At 30.4% G+C, this 17,956-nt stretch overlaps 2 protein-coding genes across 7 annotated transcripts; both read right to left on the minus strand.

The window, feature by feature from the left end:
• Positions 1–3,324: 3,324 nt before the first annotated feature.
• Positions 3,325–7,771, minus strand: LOC105327029 (cysteine and tyrosine-rich protein 1). Of its 2 annotated transcripts, none has more exons than XM_011427309.4 (4): positions 7,638–7,771; positions 4,923–5,052; positions 3,669–3,829; positions 3,325–3,459 (listed from the first exon to the last, which is right to left on the minus strand). In XM_011427309.4, exons 1-4 carry the CDS (start codon positions 7,675–7,677, stop codon positions 3,362–3,364), a joined length of 429 nt encoding a protein of 142 aa, XP_011425611.3. In that variant the 5' UTR covers positions 7,678–7,771; the 3' UTR covers positions 3,325–3,361. The 2 variants fall into 2 exon arrangements, with proteins under 2 accessions (XP_011425611.3, XP_011425610.3); XM_011427308.4 differs by lacking the exon at positions 7,638–7,771 and adding an exon at positions 5,616–6,040.
• An 893-nt stretch (positions 7,772–8,664) lies between these two features.
• On the minus strand, positions 8,665–17,396 carry LOC105341151 (uncharacterized). Of its 5 annotated transcripts, none has more exons than XM_066080948.1 (8): positions 17,271–17,393; positions 16,797–16,899; positions 12,836–12,993; positions 10,899–12,698; positions 10,558–10,638; positions 10,469–10,520; positions 9,177–9,337; positions 8,665–9,006 (listed from the first exon to the last, which is right to left on the minus strand). In XM_066080948.1, exons 4-8 carry the CDS (start codon positions 10,936–10,938, stop codon positions 8,957–8,959), a joined length of 384 nt encoding a protein of 127 aa, XP_065937020.1. In that variant the 5' UTR covers positions 10,939–12,698; positions 12,836–12,993; positions 16,797–16,899; positions 17,271–17,393; the 3' UTR covers positions 8,665–8,956. The 5 variants fall into 5 exon arrangements, 2 of the variants coding, with proteins under 2 accessions (XP_065937020.1, XP_065937021.1); XR_010712658.1 differs by adding an exon at positions 9,644–9,681 and having other exon boundaries at positions 8,772–9,006; positions 10,469–10,638; XR_010712657.1 differs by adding an exon at positions 9,624–9,681 and having other exon boundaries at positions 8,772–9,006; positions 10,469–10,638.
• Between the last annotated feature and the right edge of the window lie 560 nt (positions 17,397–17,956).

A 17,956-nucleotide genomic window follows, 5' to 3' on the forward strand; every position in this document is an offset into this window, starting at 1 on the left:
AGTTGCTGAAATTATATTAAAATTTACCATAAAAATTAGTACAACCAAATTTTATTTTCTATTTTGTGGTGTGTTTTAATGTAAACAACCAATGACTCATACAACAATTATATTTTTTGCGGCCCATTTGACGCTTGCGTCAAGATGATTTCTTGTTGATATAAGATACACGAATTTATGATGCCTTACACAAGCAAGAGAGACTTGCGTGAAATTCATGCAAATTCTTTGCATGAGAAAGAGGCGTAAGGAGCAAGCATGAAATTTAAGCGAAAACTTCATGCCATTTATTCGCGAGTAGCTATGCCAACATTTTGTTGTCGTTTTGAATTTACCAATGGAGAGAGCAAGTGATAAACATTTTAGAGAACTGAATCTTTGTGACGTTTTCACGTAAACATATTTGCTGGTTTTGAAGTTAAAATGAGGATTATGTAATCCTTGCTTTCAATTGAAAAAAGAAGAAGGGAGTCTTTGTAAACAAAACCTCAGTTTTTATAGAAACAAAACTTTTAGCACACTGATTAATCTGGACATATCGAATTTATCAAAAACTTGACATGACAGTAAAAGTTTTGCTGACGTTTAGAAATACCTGAATATGTAAACATTAATAATAGAATAGTATAATTTGGGGGGGGGGGATATGACGATGTTCAACAAATAGATATAACGTTTTATTATAGCTATAGTAATCAATCGCCATGCATCTGATGTCTCTCCTTAATGCATTTTCCTGTCATTTCTTGTATTTTAATTTAAATCCCCTCTTTGTCATAAAGAGCACTTTAACTTATAGGGACATGGTCACGATTTTGGTCATATTCTATTTTTCAGTTTTATTATTTACAATGCTTTAGAAATGCATTTCTCTTGATAAAATGAAATTTGAGTGTCAGTCGTAGATTTATAGGCAATATACAGGGCTCACAATTCTTTATCATGTAAACAAGGCTCGTGCCCTGTTTTTGTTCACATAGGTTCAATATACCAGTAAAAATCTTTTTCAATCTGATTTGTCTATCTTCTTATTCATTTTAAGCATAAATAAAAAGTTTCTAACGCTTAACACATTCATTTTAGGTCTAAAATTGGAATTTTCACTTCAACATTCAAAATGTAAACAAATGCTTTGTTTACATAGCAATGAATTGTAAGCTCTGTAAATTGCTTATTACTCAACAAATGACATTCAAATTTTGGTTACCTATTAAAATGCCTTAAAAGTTACTAAGCATTGTAAACATTAAAATCGGAAAAATAATTTTTGACCAAAATCGTATCCATGCCCCTTTAAACCACCCTCAAATTAAAACAATGAAAAAATAAAATTTAGCTTTATGAAGAGTAATCTGTACATTTCATTTAAGATTAATGTATGAATCAAATCAATACTGTAAATGTATGTTTATTAACTGTTATTACATATCAAAGAGTTTATTCTGATACGTTAAAAGTTCAATAAAAAAGGTCATAAATAAACTTAATATTTAAACTGATACTTTCAACAAGGATAAATACTGTAATCTTATCAAATATTTGAAAAAATATTGTTCTAAAAACTACAGTCACCTCGAACACATCATATGCTGGTACACTGTTATTGAAAACTACTTATACTTTTCTGAAAACCCTTAACAGGATTCTTACTTTATACGCCCAATCATTAAATATACATTCATTAATGCATCCGAGAGACATCTACAAAGAAATTATATTACGCCAAAAAGAATGTTTAGTGGGTTAAGAATGATGAAGCTTTTATTTTAATGACGAGGTTTGTTTTCGCATGATCTGTGAAACATTTTGGAATTCCTTTTCAAAAGATTACTAGTATCGGCTACTTCCTGTTTCTAAGAAAAGAAATATGCTAAACGCGTGTCATACATTATGAGTTCTATGGACCTTTAAAGAGCTTTAAAGTCTACCAATAATGTAATTGAAATAAAATCCCCAACGTTTTCCAAAAAAAAAAAAAAGTTTCGATTTTTTCTCCTGATTTTCGATGTGATCGCTGCTTGTTCATTATGGCTTCAACTCGTTTTTTTTCTAGAAGACTGGCAAAACCGGTCCTTTTTTTTAGGAGGATGTTGCTAACAATAACACTTTTTGAAGAATAAAATAAAAGGATAGTGTTGCAATATTAAAGTATGAAAATTAACATCCTTAACCTACTTTTTTTTCTACCATGATATATGATTATTGTGAAGCCTTCCCATTATTGCAGTTAATTATAAATTTCATTGCAAATGGATTAAATGCCATGATGATCTTTGTATCATCAACTTGCTAAATGTTTCTTCATTGTTTTATTTCTTCAAATACTTATCTTTAAACAAATGAAACTGTGTTTGTGATATAATTGGTAAGATTGTTTATGTTTTTTCCAAAAGATTTTTCCGTTACATGCGATTCGTGATAATATGAAAAAAGAAATTGCATGAAATTTACGAACACAATATTTGCAAAAATATATCATGGAACACTTGCTGATAAGACATAAGTTTTTTGATGGAATTGTAACGTAACATTTGTGTAGAGAAGACAATTTTTTGAACAAATAATGTAACTACACAATAACGCAAATTATGTGTTAAAAACTTTATTTAAAAAAAATGTATTTATAACAAGAATATAAAAACAAACAAGCATACAAATGAGCGAAGTTTTGTGGCATGAAAGTAATTATGTGATTATCATTACATAAACTTTTCTCAACACAATTTAGATTTACCCTTTCATATGCATATTGGATAATAAAATCTAAATTTTATGCGAATTAAATTCATGAGTACTGCAGTGATGCTAAAAAACTGTAAAATTACTAACAAAAAAGAAATATATCAACAATACACCCCCCAAAAAAATCCACAAATCACAAGAATATTGATATAAAAGACAACTCTCCCCCTCTCAAATATAAATAAACCACCCAAACCTCTAAAATATAAACAACCAAATGATAAGAAATAATTCCTCTATAATAGAACCATTTCAACCGTTTTAAAATCTGTTTGCAGGCATTTAGCATCGGGGGAAGGGGGCAGTTATTTTTTTATATTGATTTTTTTTACATGCCTGGTTTATGATCATAATAAATGGTAACAATATTTCACTTTGAACATTTCTATCATAACAAATAGAAAAGACAAAATGTGTGATCAGTAACACAGAAATTAAAAACATGTCAGCACTATACATCAAATAAAATAAGGACATATTATGATAATGATAATTTTCTCTTTGATATTATTACGATATCAACCATTGTAATATTGTTTGTTTGTGATCTTATAGACCTTTCACTGTAACTGGTACGTCAGGAAACTAACAACAGCGTTCAATCCTCTAGGGAGTCAGTCTATCCGTTATAAGAGAAAACTTGCTGTCCACTGGAATACGGCGGGGGCGGATAGGGGTAGGCCGGCGCTGATGGTTGTGGATATCCTTGTTGTGTGTCTGAAATTAAACAGCAGTGTTCCATAGATATAATTTATTTCAGAAATACTTGTAGACGTATTGAGTTTAGATTGACTGAATGATAATAACCTACAGCCCCCTCCAAATAAAATATATTGGTTTTATTTTCATACATAATAAAAAGAATTCGATTTAGAACTTTCATTACAATATATAGTTAATTATTATATATGATAAATGTTTTTTACCTGAACTGGTGTAAAACACAGGTTGTTGAGGATATACCAATACTTGACCATGGTTTGTTTTCTTGCAGAGTTTGACACAAACACAAACAACGATGGTGGAGATCAGCAGGACTCCGATGATACCGCCAATCACAGCACCAGCTATAACACCAGCCGAGGAACTGAAAGTAAATCATACATCCTTATTAATTCACTTAAAATCCAGCTATTTAAGCAATATGAAAAATATAAAAATTTTCTATTTATTATAAATATGATATATTTAATCATTGAAAAAAGAGTTGAAATTTTCTTATAAATTTTGGTTATTATTTAACGATAGCTTGAAGAGCTTACAAAATCTTTGTACATGCATATTATTGTCCCTTGCGCATTGTACTGATGTAAGCCACTCTGAACAGATGTTCCTTTCCATTTAAAAATCGTGAAAACTAGTATATTTTATGAAGTTGTTTGACTTTGAAACTGCCCCCTTTTTGTTTTGTTGTCTGTATATAGCAATATTTTAATTTCGTGATGATATTGATACTAGCAACACCAACTGAAAAATACAGCATATTAAACCAAAACAATGGATGAACTTTATTTTACATTGATTATTTGAACTGTTCTTGCATTGAATCCAATCGAATAATCACCATTGTGTCTGTGTAAATGTAAACTTTAAAAATGTGTATTTCGTTAAGCTTTGAAAACACGGATTGTATTTGCTGTTCTAAGCGGCTTGATCAAAACCAAATGCCGTATTATTTCCTTTACTCCCTTTATATGCTTTTATTCTTCACAAACACACACATCAATTTTGATCCTAGAGATGAATATTCAGTATGTTGATGAGATATGTATGATATTACTATCTGTGATAGTTGATATTTATCAAAAACTGTACATCAAGAGTCGTTCGCAACAAAAGTTTTTTTTTTGCGTTCTAGAATGAATGTTTTCAAACGAGTTATAAAGCATCATTTGGTTTTTGTTATAAATCGAATAAATATAATTTACATTGAATATTCTATATAGGCCTATTTCACTAATAATGTAAATACAGGAATTCATTGTACCATCTATATTTAACTCTGAAACTGGAAAAAAAAATTCCATTGCATCTGTGTAAGTGATTTTTTTTCTATATAGCTCCTTGAAAAGGAGATATGTAGATATTGGTATCTTCATAAGAAGTTATAAATAATATTGAAATCACATAAATACAACACACGTATATACATGTACATGTGTCACGGAAATCTTGTTTACCTATATGACGAGTAGTAATAGTAGTAGTAATAGGAGTAGTCATAGTAGTAGTAACAGTACTGTCTCCTTCTTAAATAGTAAGAATTGTAGTAGTAATAGCAGTAATAGGCACACTGCACAGGAACTGCCACTGAAATAAATAAATTAACGATATTACAGTGGTCTCCGTGATTAAAATCAACAGACGTGAATTGTGAATTTATATAATTAACAACGTATTTGATCTGTGCGCATGAGAGCAAATGAATAAATAACGTATAAAAAACAAAATCGTATCTATAAACAAATGTGTCATCAATATCACCCCGAATAATAAATTTTTTTCTTGACTTCCTTGTAGGCAAAATTTTCAAAATATGGATGATTTTGTCGGAGTACGTTTAATTCATATGCTGTGCAAGATACATTTTGTTAAACTTATACTGTGACGTTGTTGATTGTTTACAATAAAATGTCCAATTGAGAACGAACCCCAATATTGTGAACCAGACAAAAGTCACATTTTTAACATGACCATATATTGTGTAGTTAGAAGGGACTGTATGCATTAATCAGTAAATCAGCAAGTTTAACCCGTTGTTTCAATAAAAAAAACACTTTTAACATAATTTAACAATCCTTGTCAACCGATAGTTTATCAAAAGGTACTATATTTACAACAGTCGAAATGAATAAAAATTCAAAAAAACTTACAGAGGGCCCATATAATCTCCAATACTAAAACAAAACGCTTAAAATCCGACATTCTGTTTGAATGAAATAATAATGGAGCCAGCCGAGATTTGTTCAGGTGATCATTTGCGTTAGTATATTGCACAACTTTGAGTTTTCTATTGTTGTTTGAATGGTAAAGTTAACAATCAATGTCGATCGTTGTAGCAGTTGTGCCAATTAACTGGACCGGAAACGGAGTTCCAGAACAAAAACATTGAAGTACATGAATACTGGACTTTAGCGAAGATTTTTTTTAAATCTGGAACTATTATAAACCAAATGTAAAGGAAAAAATGAGCATTTAAATGTAAAAGAATCTATCAACATGTTGAGTATTACCTTCAGTGCATTAGCGTAATTAATGGTAAAGTTAAGCGTCATTAGAACTAATAGCGTTTTGTTAAATGTGGAATATAAATGAAGTTTCAACTTAAGCGTAGAAAACAAATTATGTATTAAATTAATCCGCTCAGTAACATAATAAAACATTTTGATTTATATCAATCTAACGATAGGGGTTAACAAGTGCATGCATTTTTAAATTCAGATATTCAAAACTTCAAAACAAGTGTATATCAAGTATACTCTGGTATTTAGTGGTTAACACAAGGTAATGCTTTCATATATTCTGTGTTCTTTTACTGGTTTTTTTTTATGTCCATCTATTTCTCATGATTAATACATTTATCGATACTCAATACTTGATTAATGAAAAGCTAATACAATTTAGAATTAGTAAAAACGTCTGATAGGAATATATTATGAAAAGCATTTTCGGAATCTATCCAACATTTGTAAACGGCTTTGTTTTCGTTATTTACGTATATCTACATCCTGTCTCCTATAACTTCCCTTCTTTTTTAGAAAGTATTTATCACTGTAATGTCAACAGTAAATGATTGGTATCTACATTCATGTTGTTTTTGTGATCGACTTCGGCCGATCACACTTGTATCCATATGAGGCATCCTGCAAATTTTACTGTTTGCTCACGCACTGCGCCTTGCACTATACTTTATTGACTATGCAATGGAAACAATATAAGAGCTCTCTCTCTCTCTCTCTCTCTTTCTTTTATTCATTACAATGTACTTAAGTAAGTCATTTTAGCTATTACAAACTCCACAAAGTTTAAACAAAAAATTCTTGCCGCGAATAATTGCTTCTAAAATTATCAAGCACATTTATTGTATATAAAGTATTTCATGATAAAACATGACTACCGATGGTTTATTTAAAGACTCACATGCCCTTTGTAGCTGTCAGCTTCTGTGGGATAGCATTAGCTTGAAACTACTCTCTTTACGATAGTTTGCACATGCGATTTTATTTTTCTCGCTTACAAATAATGAATATTTATTGAATTTTCGACAATTTTTTCGTTAATGAACTTTCGTTTTGTATGCATGATTCTTCTGGTTTCTCAATGCTTTGATGCAGTTTTCTTTTCTTCAAAATTTATATTTAATTTTCTAAATCGATCATTAACCCAAACAATTCTTTTATTAAATATCGTGTATCGTATGATCAGATAATCGCCATTGAAGTTCTTTAATCGCAGCACCGTACAATGACCTTTATTGTCGTATGTCTGCATTTGTGGACAATTATCTACCTGGATTTTAAATCTTTTTATTAAATCAAGTCTTCGTTACCTTCTGTAAATTATCATTAATAAGTTTGAAAAATATCACAGACTTCCTTGTAATGTCCAAGAAAACGAAGATCGTATTTTTTTGGATTGTCTGTCTGTCTTTCTGTCCACCCATCTTGCCACTTCCACTGATCACTATTTAATTCCATTTTTTTTTTACATTGTACAACAAACTGATTATTGATTAAAAACAATCATTTTAAATAGAAATGTGTAACTGTTGTCAAACATTAAAAAATGACAAATAAACCTCTCATTGAAAAGGGATAAAAGAATGCATGCTTCAATAATATAAACTAAAGGACAAACTATTGTTTATAGCTTGTTGTTACAGATTGAATACTCACGAATTGTCAAGAAAGCTAACAAAACTTTGGAATCAGCCATATTTGTTCAAGTCTGAAACCAAACCGAAACAAGCGCACAATACTACGTATACACGCGACAAGTGCGCAATTATAGCTTATCAAAGGAGTTTAAATTTTCAGCAATATGGGTTCTGCGTAGAATATTTAAAGTAAAGAAAATAAAATCCTTTTCAATTTTAATCTATTAAAAACTATCATTATAAAAAAATATTTGGAAATTGAAATTTGGGTCACTAAAGTTGGGGATACAAGAGCATAACTACAGTTGCATATTTTTACCTCATCAAAGGAACGAAAGTCTGTTTAGTGAGCTACTATATCTAAATATGCAAGAGTGAAGGATAAATGTCCTGGTAATAAGTTCTGCCGTAAATGATAAAAAAGACAGACACACAAAGAGATGGATGTGAAGAATGTTCACTAGATAAAGCCCTGGCATTTAGTTAACTGAATGTTAACTGAATGGTTTGGAAAATAAAAGAGCTACGCCGTCCAATTTGCTCTTTGCTGACCGAATTGTTAACTGAATGTCAAATCTTTATCCTGTTGTTTAACGGAGAGAATAGGTCTCGCGGATCTCAACTGTTGACTATATGTATTGATACTTATTCTCTCAGATCAATGACTTTAATCATAATCAATAGAATGAAGATCTGTGACATTTTAAGTTCTGCACAACTCTCCGGATCGCCCATAATGCTATATACATTGATGCCATGGTCACTTTAAATTTCAAAATAAATTCCTTACTTCTAGTGAATTTATAATGTTTAAAAAATATTTATCATAATAAAATCATTCTGGAATAAAATACTGTTCTTTAGACTGTCAGTAAATGTTTCGTGACAAATGTAAACAAGATATGCATGAACTTAAACCATGCTATCATCAGTAGAATTATAAAGCTAAATAATTTTAAGGTACTGTCAGGTATACTTTTTATTTAACATACCTTCACTCATGAAACTAACATGACTTTTAAAGCATTTCAAATTGTTTTTACAACTAGGTAGCTGAAACGTGAAAAAAGTACAACACAACAGATCTAGATTTAGATAAACAAAAGTAATAAATTATATAATTAAATTATGAAATTTAAAGAAAAAAGATTAATTCATCAAATAAAAACAATGCGATCTGATATTTTGATTTATACTATACGTATTGTACTTCACATATGATTTCATTTATGAATATAATGTGTGTCAATATTTTATTTACAAGCAGATGCATATTTTAACATCTCTTGAAACAATAATTCCGATGCATGCGAAGACTTGCCGTCCGCCCGAATAAGTTTATGGCGAAGAAGCCCGAACATAGGTTTGTTGGTACTCTTGTTGTGTATCTGAAATAATATATCCATGTTTATGGTCATATCCAATGTAAATATATTAAGGTGAATAGAATAGAGTTTGCGTAAAAGCTTTAGACATTCATATTATACCGGAGTTTTTATTATTCTCTAGACAATTAGAGGGGTTTCTTATTGTTTTGTTAACGAATACAATGCCGTACTTGAAGTGGTATAGACTGCGGGCTGTTGAGGGTACACCAATACCCGACCACGGTTGTGTGATTGACAGATTCTGACACACACCCAACTAACGACGGCACAGATAATGACGATACCAACGATGCCTCCAATGACGGCTCCAGCTATAACCCCAGCGGAAGGACTAAAACATATATGATAATGAAATTAACAAATGACTATATATATATATATATATATATATATATATATATATATATATATATATATATATATATATATATATATATATATATATATAAGAAACGTGATAAAAAAATGAAAAGGTAAAGGTGATATAAAGGTAACAAATTAAAGAGTTCAAGAAAACTGCAACACAATACTTCATGCTATATGGACATGAATATCTAAAATATTTACCAGAATAAAATTAAAAAGAAACGGACAAAAAGAATGCATGTTATTTGTACCTTGAACAATACATGTATACCTTACTAATTCTATTCATTAGGTCATGTTTCAAAAATCCTAAAAAAAAATTGTGAATCAAAACATCAATTATCTTTGAGATTAGATAAGAATCGTGCTAGTTGAAACAAAAAAACCTTTTATCTCAAAACTAACAATCGAACAATTCATATTTCAGTTCATTAAATCCTATTTCGTAATAAGAATGTTGCTTCCTAAATTTTTCTATGGATTGTTTACTGTACTATGATCTCATTTGCAAGACACTTGAATGATTTTCCTTCTTTTGGATCTTTTCCAGACTTTCAAAATACAAACAACATATTTTTATGTGTATTTATTGTACTGCTTTTATTTACTTTTGTCAATATTATAAATTAATATTTTTTGCAATATCTAAGACTGTAAATGGACCCCAACCCATAAAACCCCAAAACAATATACTTGATGTGTTTTTTTCAAGAATAGTTTTTGATCTGATATAAATATATAGCATTTTTGTACTTGTCTGAATATTTCCCCTAAGAACCAATGGTTATATATGAAATAAAATTTAATATATATGCATTTTCAAAAGGTAGCATTTAATACTTTTTTTGGACATTTAAGCATTTGCAACATTATCATTAATTGTCAAAATTCCTATGATTCGTGCTTTTGAACAAATCGTAACAGAAAAAAAAATTAAAAGAATTAAAGGAAATTAATTAAGACTTTATGAACCTTTCTGAAAATAACGCACTTTCTATGATTTGTGCTTATGAAAGAAAATAACGCAAAAAACTCCAAACAATTAAATGAAATGATAATAGGAAGTTAAATAGATTTTAGAAATTGAATTACATACCTAGAGGAGGACTGAGAGGAGTCGTTATAGTAATAGTCGTAGTAGTAGTAACAGAGCTGTCTTCTAGATGAGTAAGTAGTAGTAGTAAAAGTACTGTCTTGTGCTATAGTAGGTATAACTGTAGTAGTAATAACAGTAATAGCTACACTGTGCGGGAACTGTCACCATAACTGTTAACATTTTAACTTAGTCATTACTGTTTTAATTGATAAGATTTAATAAATTTGCATGTATTTTTCTACCTTATAATTTGTTTTAATATTAATGTAAAAACAGAATAATTTGGCTTGTATTGTACATGTATTACCATCCAAGTAAGAATGAAGAGTGTATACTAAAAATAAATAAATAACTTTTATTAATGATTGAATTACCTTATTGGCATTATTACAGTTTACCTTATTGGCATTATTACAGGTCAAATACTCACAAATTGTTATGAACAATCTTAAGACTTTGGAATCTTCCATACTTGCTCAAGTCGTGAATAACCCGAAACTTGTGAAATGTACATTTCACGTTACCTGTTTATAATTATAGCTTGACAATACACAAAACAAAGCAACAATACATGTCAAAAATATGTACATTGCTACAGTTACGCAATATACATAATAAAATAAGTAGGCGTTTCCCTGTAAATTTTCACAATGACAGTGAAGATTAGAGGAGGTGGTATGTTTAGCAGTTCATTTAACTCTCGTGTATTTCGAAATTAAATCTCCATGTCTTTACGACTTATAATTCTAATGTTTTATAGATGCAACGAAAACAATTTCAACCATTAAATATACATTGACGGTATTTTGGGATTTTAGAAAGTCGTTTTTCAGCCCAGATGCATTTATCTTGGTCAAACGAAATAAAGTATAATTACAACAACGGTAATTGTGTTATAAATGACGAGACCGCTTAGTTTTAGACCATTGTAAGTTTGCAATTAATTATGAAATCGTTCTTTATCAATGTCATTGAATATTTTATTATTTATTTCACAACAACAACAAACTGTCAATAAACTCTACCTATCAATGACAGATGAATACAATAAGATAAAAAGTAATCGTTTTTTATCAATTTTATTTTAAGCTGTTTGGTCCGATTTTATATCAAATTTTATGCACGCTTTTAAACGATGGCTATGCTTAGTATATGTATAATAATAGACATTGCAGTAGTTTTCCCAGTCAATTAAGCCAAATTTCAATGAAGAAAAATACGTACAAAATTTGCTAACAAAACAAACGACATAAATGGTACCGCGTTATTTCGCCTCATATTAAATTTCCTCCCTGACGGCGAGACGGGTATGGTTGTATTACGACTTTGTCATCGCTGTGAATAAAGGTCGAAATTATCAGACAAATTAAAATAAACATGTGTACATTTTGTTCGCTAATATTTCTGAAGTTTTCTTTCTTTACAATCGATGCATAGCATACGGGTGGAATGACCCCAATCATTCGGTTTCTAAACATTCCCGTGATGCATTTGGTTTGTTTTTCCGTTTGCCCAAAACGAAATTATTTTTATTTACTTTGAATATTTCTGACTTTGAAAGGAGACTGATTCTGCTGGTGTAAATAGGAGAAAGTCCATAACTTTCTAAGATAAATGGTTTGTGTGGAAAAAAATTTGATACTGTAATAACAAATAAATCGGACCAAGCAGCTTTAATGTTTTATCATATATTTAATAACAACAAACTGTCATCAATGACAGATGAATTCAATAAAAAAACCACTTTAAGATATAAATATCATACAATATATTGATAATCAAAACCATGATAGAAATGTTGCATATGAATTTTTTACCCAAACTTTTCTCATAAAACTCAAGGCTATCATAACAATGTCATAAACCACTAGCTAGGTTAGTCTAATGTTATGGAAACAGTATGCAGTAGATTGTGGACAAGGAAAAAAACTAGTGAATGAACTTGATATCAAACAAAGGTCAATGCAATGCAACAAATGACGATAGTAAACTACCTAAAATCTTAACAAACATCTTCTGTGAGTTAACTTACAATGTAATTATATTTCATACTGGCATATTCTGTTTGTCAGAAAGTTAAGTACTAATTAGATACTGTCATTAGTAGCTGATAACTTTTTTTGATGAACATCCTATCCGCTATAGGAGAAAACTTGCTGTCCGCTCGAATAAGTTGGTGGCGGATAGGGGTAGACAGGAGCTGGGGGCTGCGGATATCCTTGTTGTGTAGCTACAATTATATAGTAGTTATCGATGTAGATGATGAAACCCAAAGTGAATATTTAAACAAGTTGATTATCGTAAAACTGAAAACTAATTCTTTCCCCCATCTATTGAGACCTTTATATTTGACACACAATTACGTACTTGAACTGGTATAGACCGCAGGCTGTTGAGGGTACACCAAGACTTGACCATGGTTTTGTGTTTTGCAGACTTTGACACACACACAAATAACAATGGTGCAAATAACGGCCAGCGCAACGATGCCCCCAATAACTCCGCCAGCTATCGCTCCAGCCGAACTAAATATAAACATAAGATATACTCCGCTAATCACATTGATAAATGAATGTATAGTAACTAAGATGAAAAAAAGAAAGTAAAAAGAAAACCAAGAAAATAAAAAAAAACCCAAATCATATGTAAAATATCTTTTCTGAGCAATTATGTTGTCATCTGATTGTTGTCTTTTCGCTAAATAGCCCTATAGCTCAAATATGAACTACAATGGAAACCATGCTTAAATCCACAGTCTGTTTTGAAAGCCTTTTCTTTATGTATAGCTTTTTATCAACTTTTATTTTATATCCACCTTTCCCAGCTGCTAAAAGATTTTTCTATTAGTGTGCATCTATTTACCCCAATGACTTCCAATGATATACCGGTACACAAATGATACATGGATGACGTCATTTAAACGTATTCCGATTCGCTTTTTTCAAAAGATAATATTGATTAGAAAATTTTTGAGAAACCGTGCTGGTTTTGTTTAAGACAGGAACTTTAAATTTTCAGCGATACAAGTTTTTTTTCTAAAATAAATTCATTTTTTTCTTATGAAATATTAAATAAAATGTGTAGTAATTGTTAAAACAATTTCATTTGATAAAAATAATTAAATGAAATTAAAAATGACGTTAAAAGAACAAGGGCCCTGGGTAAAAAATGAATTAAAATGTAGATTCAAATCAAGCATAATTTATTTTTATCCACCTTCATCTATTGTTATCTAAGTCATATAAATCAACAAGTTTTAGCGCTGAATTTAGTGTTTATAAAAAGCATGAAACTTTACAACATAGTAGGGATCAACCGACATTTTTGATTTTGTGTTGTAAAGCCTTTGTTTACTACAATCGTAACCGTGTACAAACTTGGGGAAAATACAAAAGATGCATTATACATTTAGATACTCCTGTCAAAATAAGAATAAGCATAACAGTATCAAAATCAAAATATCTTGACAACTAAGTAGGTAGATCTTGCTATTTTTTTAATCCGCCATATCCAAATATGTTTATGGTACTAACCAAGCCCCTTTTGTTGTTTTAGTATTTTAAAGAAGATTTTTCTCTACTCCTATGTAACCCCCGCCCCCAAAATGGTTTCTGAGAAGAAGATTTTCAAAGATTTTCTGTATATTTTCCTTTGATAATATTCGAGCCCCTCTCCCCATCCCCTGCCATTGTATCCTCATCATACCCCGTTGATCATGATTTCAACAATCTTGAATCTACAATATATGAGGATGCTTCCACACAAGTTTAAGTTTTTCTCGCCGAATGGTTTTTGTGAAGAAGATTTCTAGATTTTCTCTATATATTCCTATGTAAAAATTCGATCCCCATGATGGCCCCACCCTACCCCCTGGGACCATGATTTAAACAAACTTGAAACTTAAATATTTAAGCATGTTTCCACTCAAAAATGACCTTTTCTAGCTGAATGATTTTTGAAAAGAAGTTTTAAAAAAAAGATTTTCTCAATTTAATCTTATGTAAAATTTCACTCCATGGTGGCAATACCCTACCTTTGCCTCCTCCCATTGTCGCCTCACCTAACCTCCGTGGACCATGATTTGAACAAACTTGAATTTACACTACTTGATGATGCTTCCACACAAGTTTAACCTTATCTGGTCAAATAATTTCTGAGAAGATTAAAAAAAAATCTCTTGATATTCTTAAGTAAAACTTGATTTTCCATTGTGACCCCAACCTTCCCTCAAAGATCATAATTTGAAGAAACTTGAATCTACGCTACATAAGAATGCTTCCACACAAGTTAACTTTTTGAGAGTTTTAAATGATACCAACAATTCGTTAAAATTCTCAATTATCTCCCTTTAAAAAAGGCGTGCCCTTTATTTGAACAAACATGATTCTCCTTTACCTAGTGATGCTTTGTGCCAAGTCTGAAATCATTTAAATTGAGATACAATGATTTTAAAGACATTTAACAACATCGAGTTATGTATTTTTCTGCTATATTGCTTCCTTGATTTTTCATGTATTATAATAGTTATGCACTCTGACCACTATTCCTTGCATCTAACAAGTCCTAGCCATTGTATTCGCCATTACGTAAACAACCATCTTTTGACTTGTAGCGTGGTCAATGTTTGTTTAACAATTTCCGGTGTCCTGTTGGACTTTACAGTTTATATGAGTGTAGGAAGATAAGCAATGATTATGATTTGTTTAAAAAAAATATTAACTTGATGTCCTGTTATGCAGTAATTGGTTTGCATACTGATGGACACTTTAAAAATAGACCAATCATTTATTAGACTTGCTAATGACGATAAACGACATATACAGATGTTTATTTTACAATAATCAAGTAGCTGGATTAATTATCAATAAAATAATTGCCGTTTTTGGTTGTTTTGATTTCTTTTATACGATTTGAATACACAAGGTACGCATGCATATCGATGAATTAAAAAAAACAACTTTGTCTTTTTGGTAATGCGAATAATGCATAGTAAAAGCGTTTTAAAAAAAAAAAATATATACAGTTGCATGCTACACATAAGACTTTACGGTAATCTTAAAGCTTTCCAAACTGGCATTGTCATGACTGGCTTATTTTCAGAACAGGCTTATTTTCGAGTAATTTTCAGTGCATAAAACGAGAAATTTGCAATGCAATAAATAGGTGTCTTATTTTCAAAACCGGCTTATTATGAAATCCGGCTTATTATGAAATCCGGCCATTTTCAAGATTTAAGGTATTTAAATTACCACCTAGGTGTAACATAGAACAAGAGACCATCTTTATTTATAAATTTTTTGTGTTTTTAATTTACGTCCTAATAACCGAATATTCAATCCTTTTATTGGGCGTTAGAATAATTTAAATGACTTTTTAATATCTACTGGGCATTTCTTAAGCAAACGGATTGTAATTCATAGCGTTTAAAACTTTCAGGGCTGAACTGTAATTACCTTAAGTTTAACGGATTATTTCGTTTTTATATAAAACCTATGGTTTGATTTAATGTTCATTAATTTGTAAGAAAGAGCAGAGTTATTTTAATGGAATTGAAAGTAAAACATTTCTGAGCATCGCCAATGATGTTATATGTAATAAGGTATACCTTATGTAAAAATGTTATTTTTGCGTAGATCTGACGTTCAATTTGCAATCAACATTAACTAAACAACCATCTCTTAAAAAAATCACTCTAGCATGACACAAAAGACAACCTTTATCTATAGACGAACTATAGAATCGTTTTTGTAGACAGGCTCAATTGGCAAACATTTCTGTAATCAAATTTCGATTTAGACCAATGAAAACATGATATATCCGAGTATTTGAAATTATTTACTTCCTAGTAACGTGATATACATACACAATCCTAATATAGGGCGTTAAAATGATTTACTGGACGACAAGACTTGCAATATTAAAGCAGCTTTTTAAATTTAAGATTCGAAAAGCCCAGACATCAACTTTTGTAATGGGAAAATTGAATAGAATATAAAAATACGAATTAATTTGATATGCAACATTAAATTTTTTTGTGGATTTTGTTGTTGACTTGATCTATAAAATGACAAGTCAAATTTAAATAAATAATTAGAAAAAGTACAGATTTTTTGCCAAGGAATTAAGTACCCTTTAGTTTTGGTTTTCACGTAACCCACCAAATTAATACCCCGGATGTTATTGAAACCATATTCTATACATGTACCGTGTAAGAAAAAGAATTATTAATATAAATGTACTAACTTAACTACGAGCATTAATTTTTCAAATTTTAAATGGTAAAAGTAAAATGATTAAACTGACTATAAGTTACAAATGCCTTACTCACCTATCCGAGTCGTAGTAATAGTAGTAACATAGCTGCCTTGTGGTATAGTAGGTATAACTGAAGTAGTAATAGCAGTAAGAAGCACACTTCGCGGGAACTGTCACTGTAAACATTGTAATTAAACCATCCTTTAAAATGTTTGTATTACTTGTATACATTTATCATATTAACAATAATATGCAGTGGATATCAACAATGTTGTAGCTATTTTGATATTGCACTATATTGTTCTCATAAAGGATATGAATATTTACGGATTATTGCTGAGATAAAGTTAGGATTTTCTATATCTTAGATAATTCCAGATAATAAGATATGCAGGCAGTTTTACCAAAGAACCAAATTTCGAGATAAAAATGTAGTCTAAATTAAACTTGTTTGTAAGTATCAAATTATCATCATATTCAAATAATAATTTAAATAGATTTAACAAGAAATCACTATAACACTTCTGCTGTCACGTAAAATACTTACGAAAAACCAGAATCAATTTCCAAACTAAATCAAAACCGTGTTTTGACATCCTTTTAAGAACAAGGGAGATAAGCGTAAACTTCTTCACACGACAAGGGCTTCTCATGCAATGCACACGTCATAAAATCTTTTCCGTTTTTTAAATAAAGAAAAATTTGGCAGTCCTTCAAATTCAAGCAACGCCGCAGTAGAACCATTATCTTTATATCTTCAATTATATAAAAGATAACTTAATACATGCATTGGAATTTAAATTAATATAATACATGTACATACATCTAATTATTTACACATTCGTATTTTACACTAATTCATCTTTTTGAACCAAGTTTATACACCATTTGGTATAGTATAGACGTAAGACATGTTTGATATATTTGTATTTGTTAAAAGAGAAGAGGACAAAAAACCCAGCTCTTAAGGGTCACTCCTGTCGACATTGGCATATTTGACGCTTGTTATTGATTTTCAGGCCCTAACGTTACGCGTGGCCATTTCGATCGAACCTCCTTTCTTCTGAATGGCGTAACCGTCTTCTAGATCCTTGTCTATGTCTGCTTTCATTCTTTATTTGCAGGATGTCTGTCTCATAGTACATGATATGCATGCTGACTGCAGGTTTTCGTACAGAACTGTCCTAATGAGATGGTTATGCGTTTGCTGAGTAACAACATGCCCAAAAACCC

Source organism: Magallana gigas, chromosome 4 (assembly GCF_963853765.1).
Source record: "Magallana gigas chromosome 4, xbMagGiga1.1, whole genome shotgun sequence".
Lineage (NCBI taxonomy): Eukaryota > Metazoa > Mollusca > Bivalvia > Ostreida > Ostreidae > Magallana > Magallana gigas.

Excerpts from the sequence above, each read along its gene's own strand:
- LOC105341151 (XM_066080948.1), bottom strand. The coding sequence starts at position 10,938 with ATGGAAGATTCCAAAGTCTTAAGATTGTTCATAACAATTT. Across the intron at positions 10,639-10,898 it reads AAGATTGTTCATAACAATTT|TTATGGTGACAGTTCCCGCA; the intron begins GTGAGTATTTGA and ends AAATGTTAACAG. Across the intron at positions 9,338-10,468 it reads TCCTCTCAGTCCTCCTCTAG|TCCTTCCGCTGGGGTTATAG; the intron begins GTATGTAATTCA and ends TATATGTTTTAG.
- LOC105327029 (XM_011427308.4), bottom strand. The coding sequence starts at position 5,667 with ATGTCGGATTTTAAGCGTTTTGTTTTAGTATTGGAGATTATATGGGCC. Across the intron at positions 5,053-5,615 it reads GGAGATTATATGGGCCCTCT|TGGCAGTTCCTGTGCAGTGT; the intron begins GTAAGTTTTTTT and ends TATTTATTTCAG. Across the intron at positions 3,830-4,922 it reads TATTACTACTCGTCATATAG|TTCCTCGGCTGGTGTTATAG; the intron begins GTAAACAAGATT and ends ATTTACTTTCAG.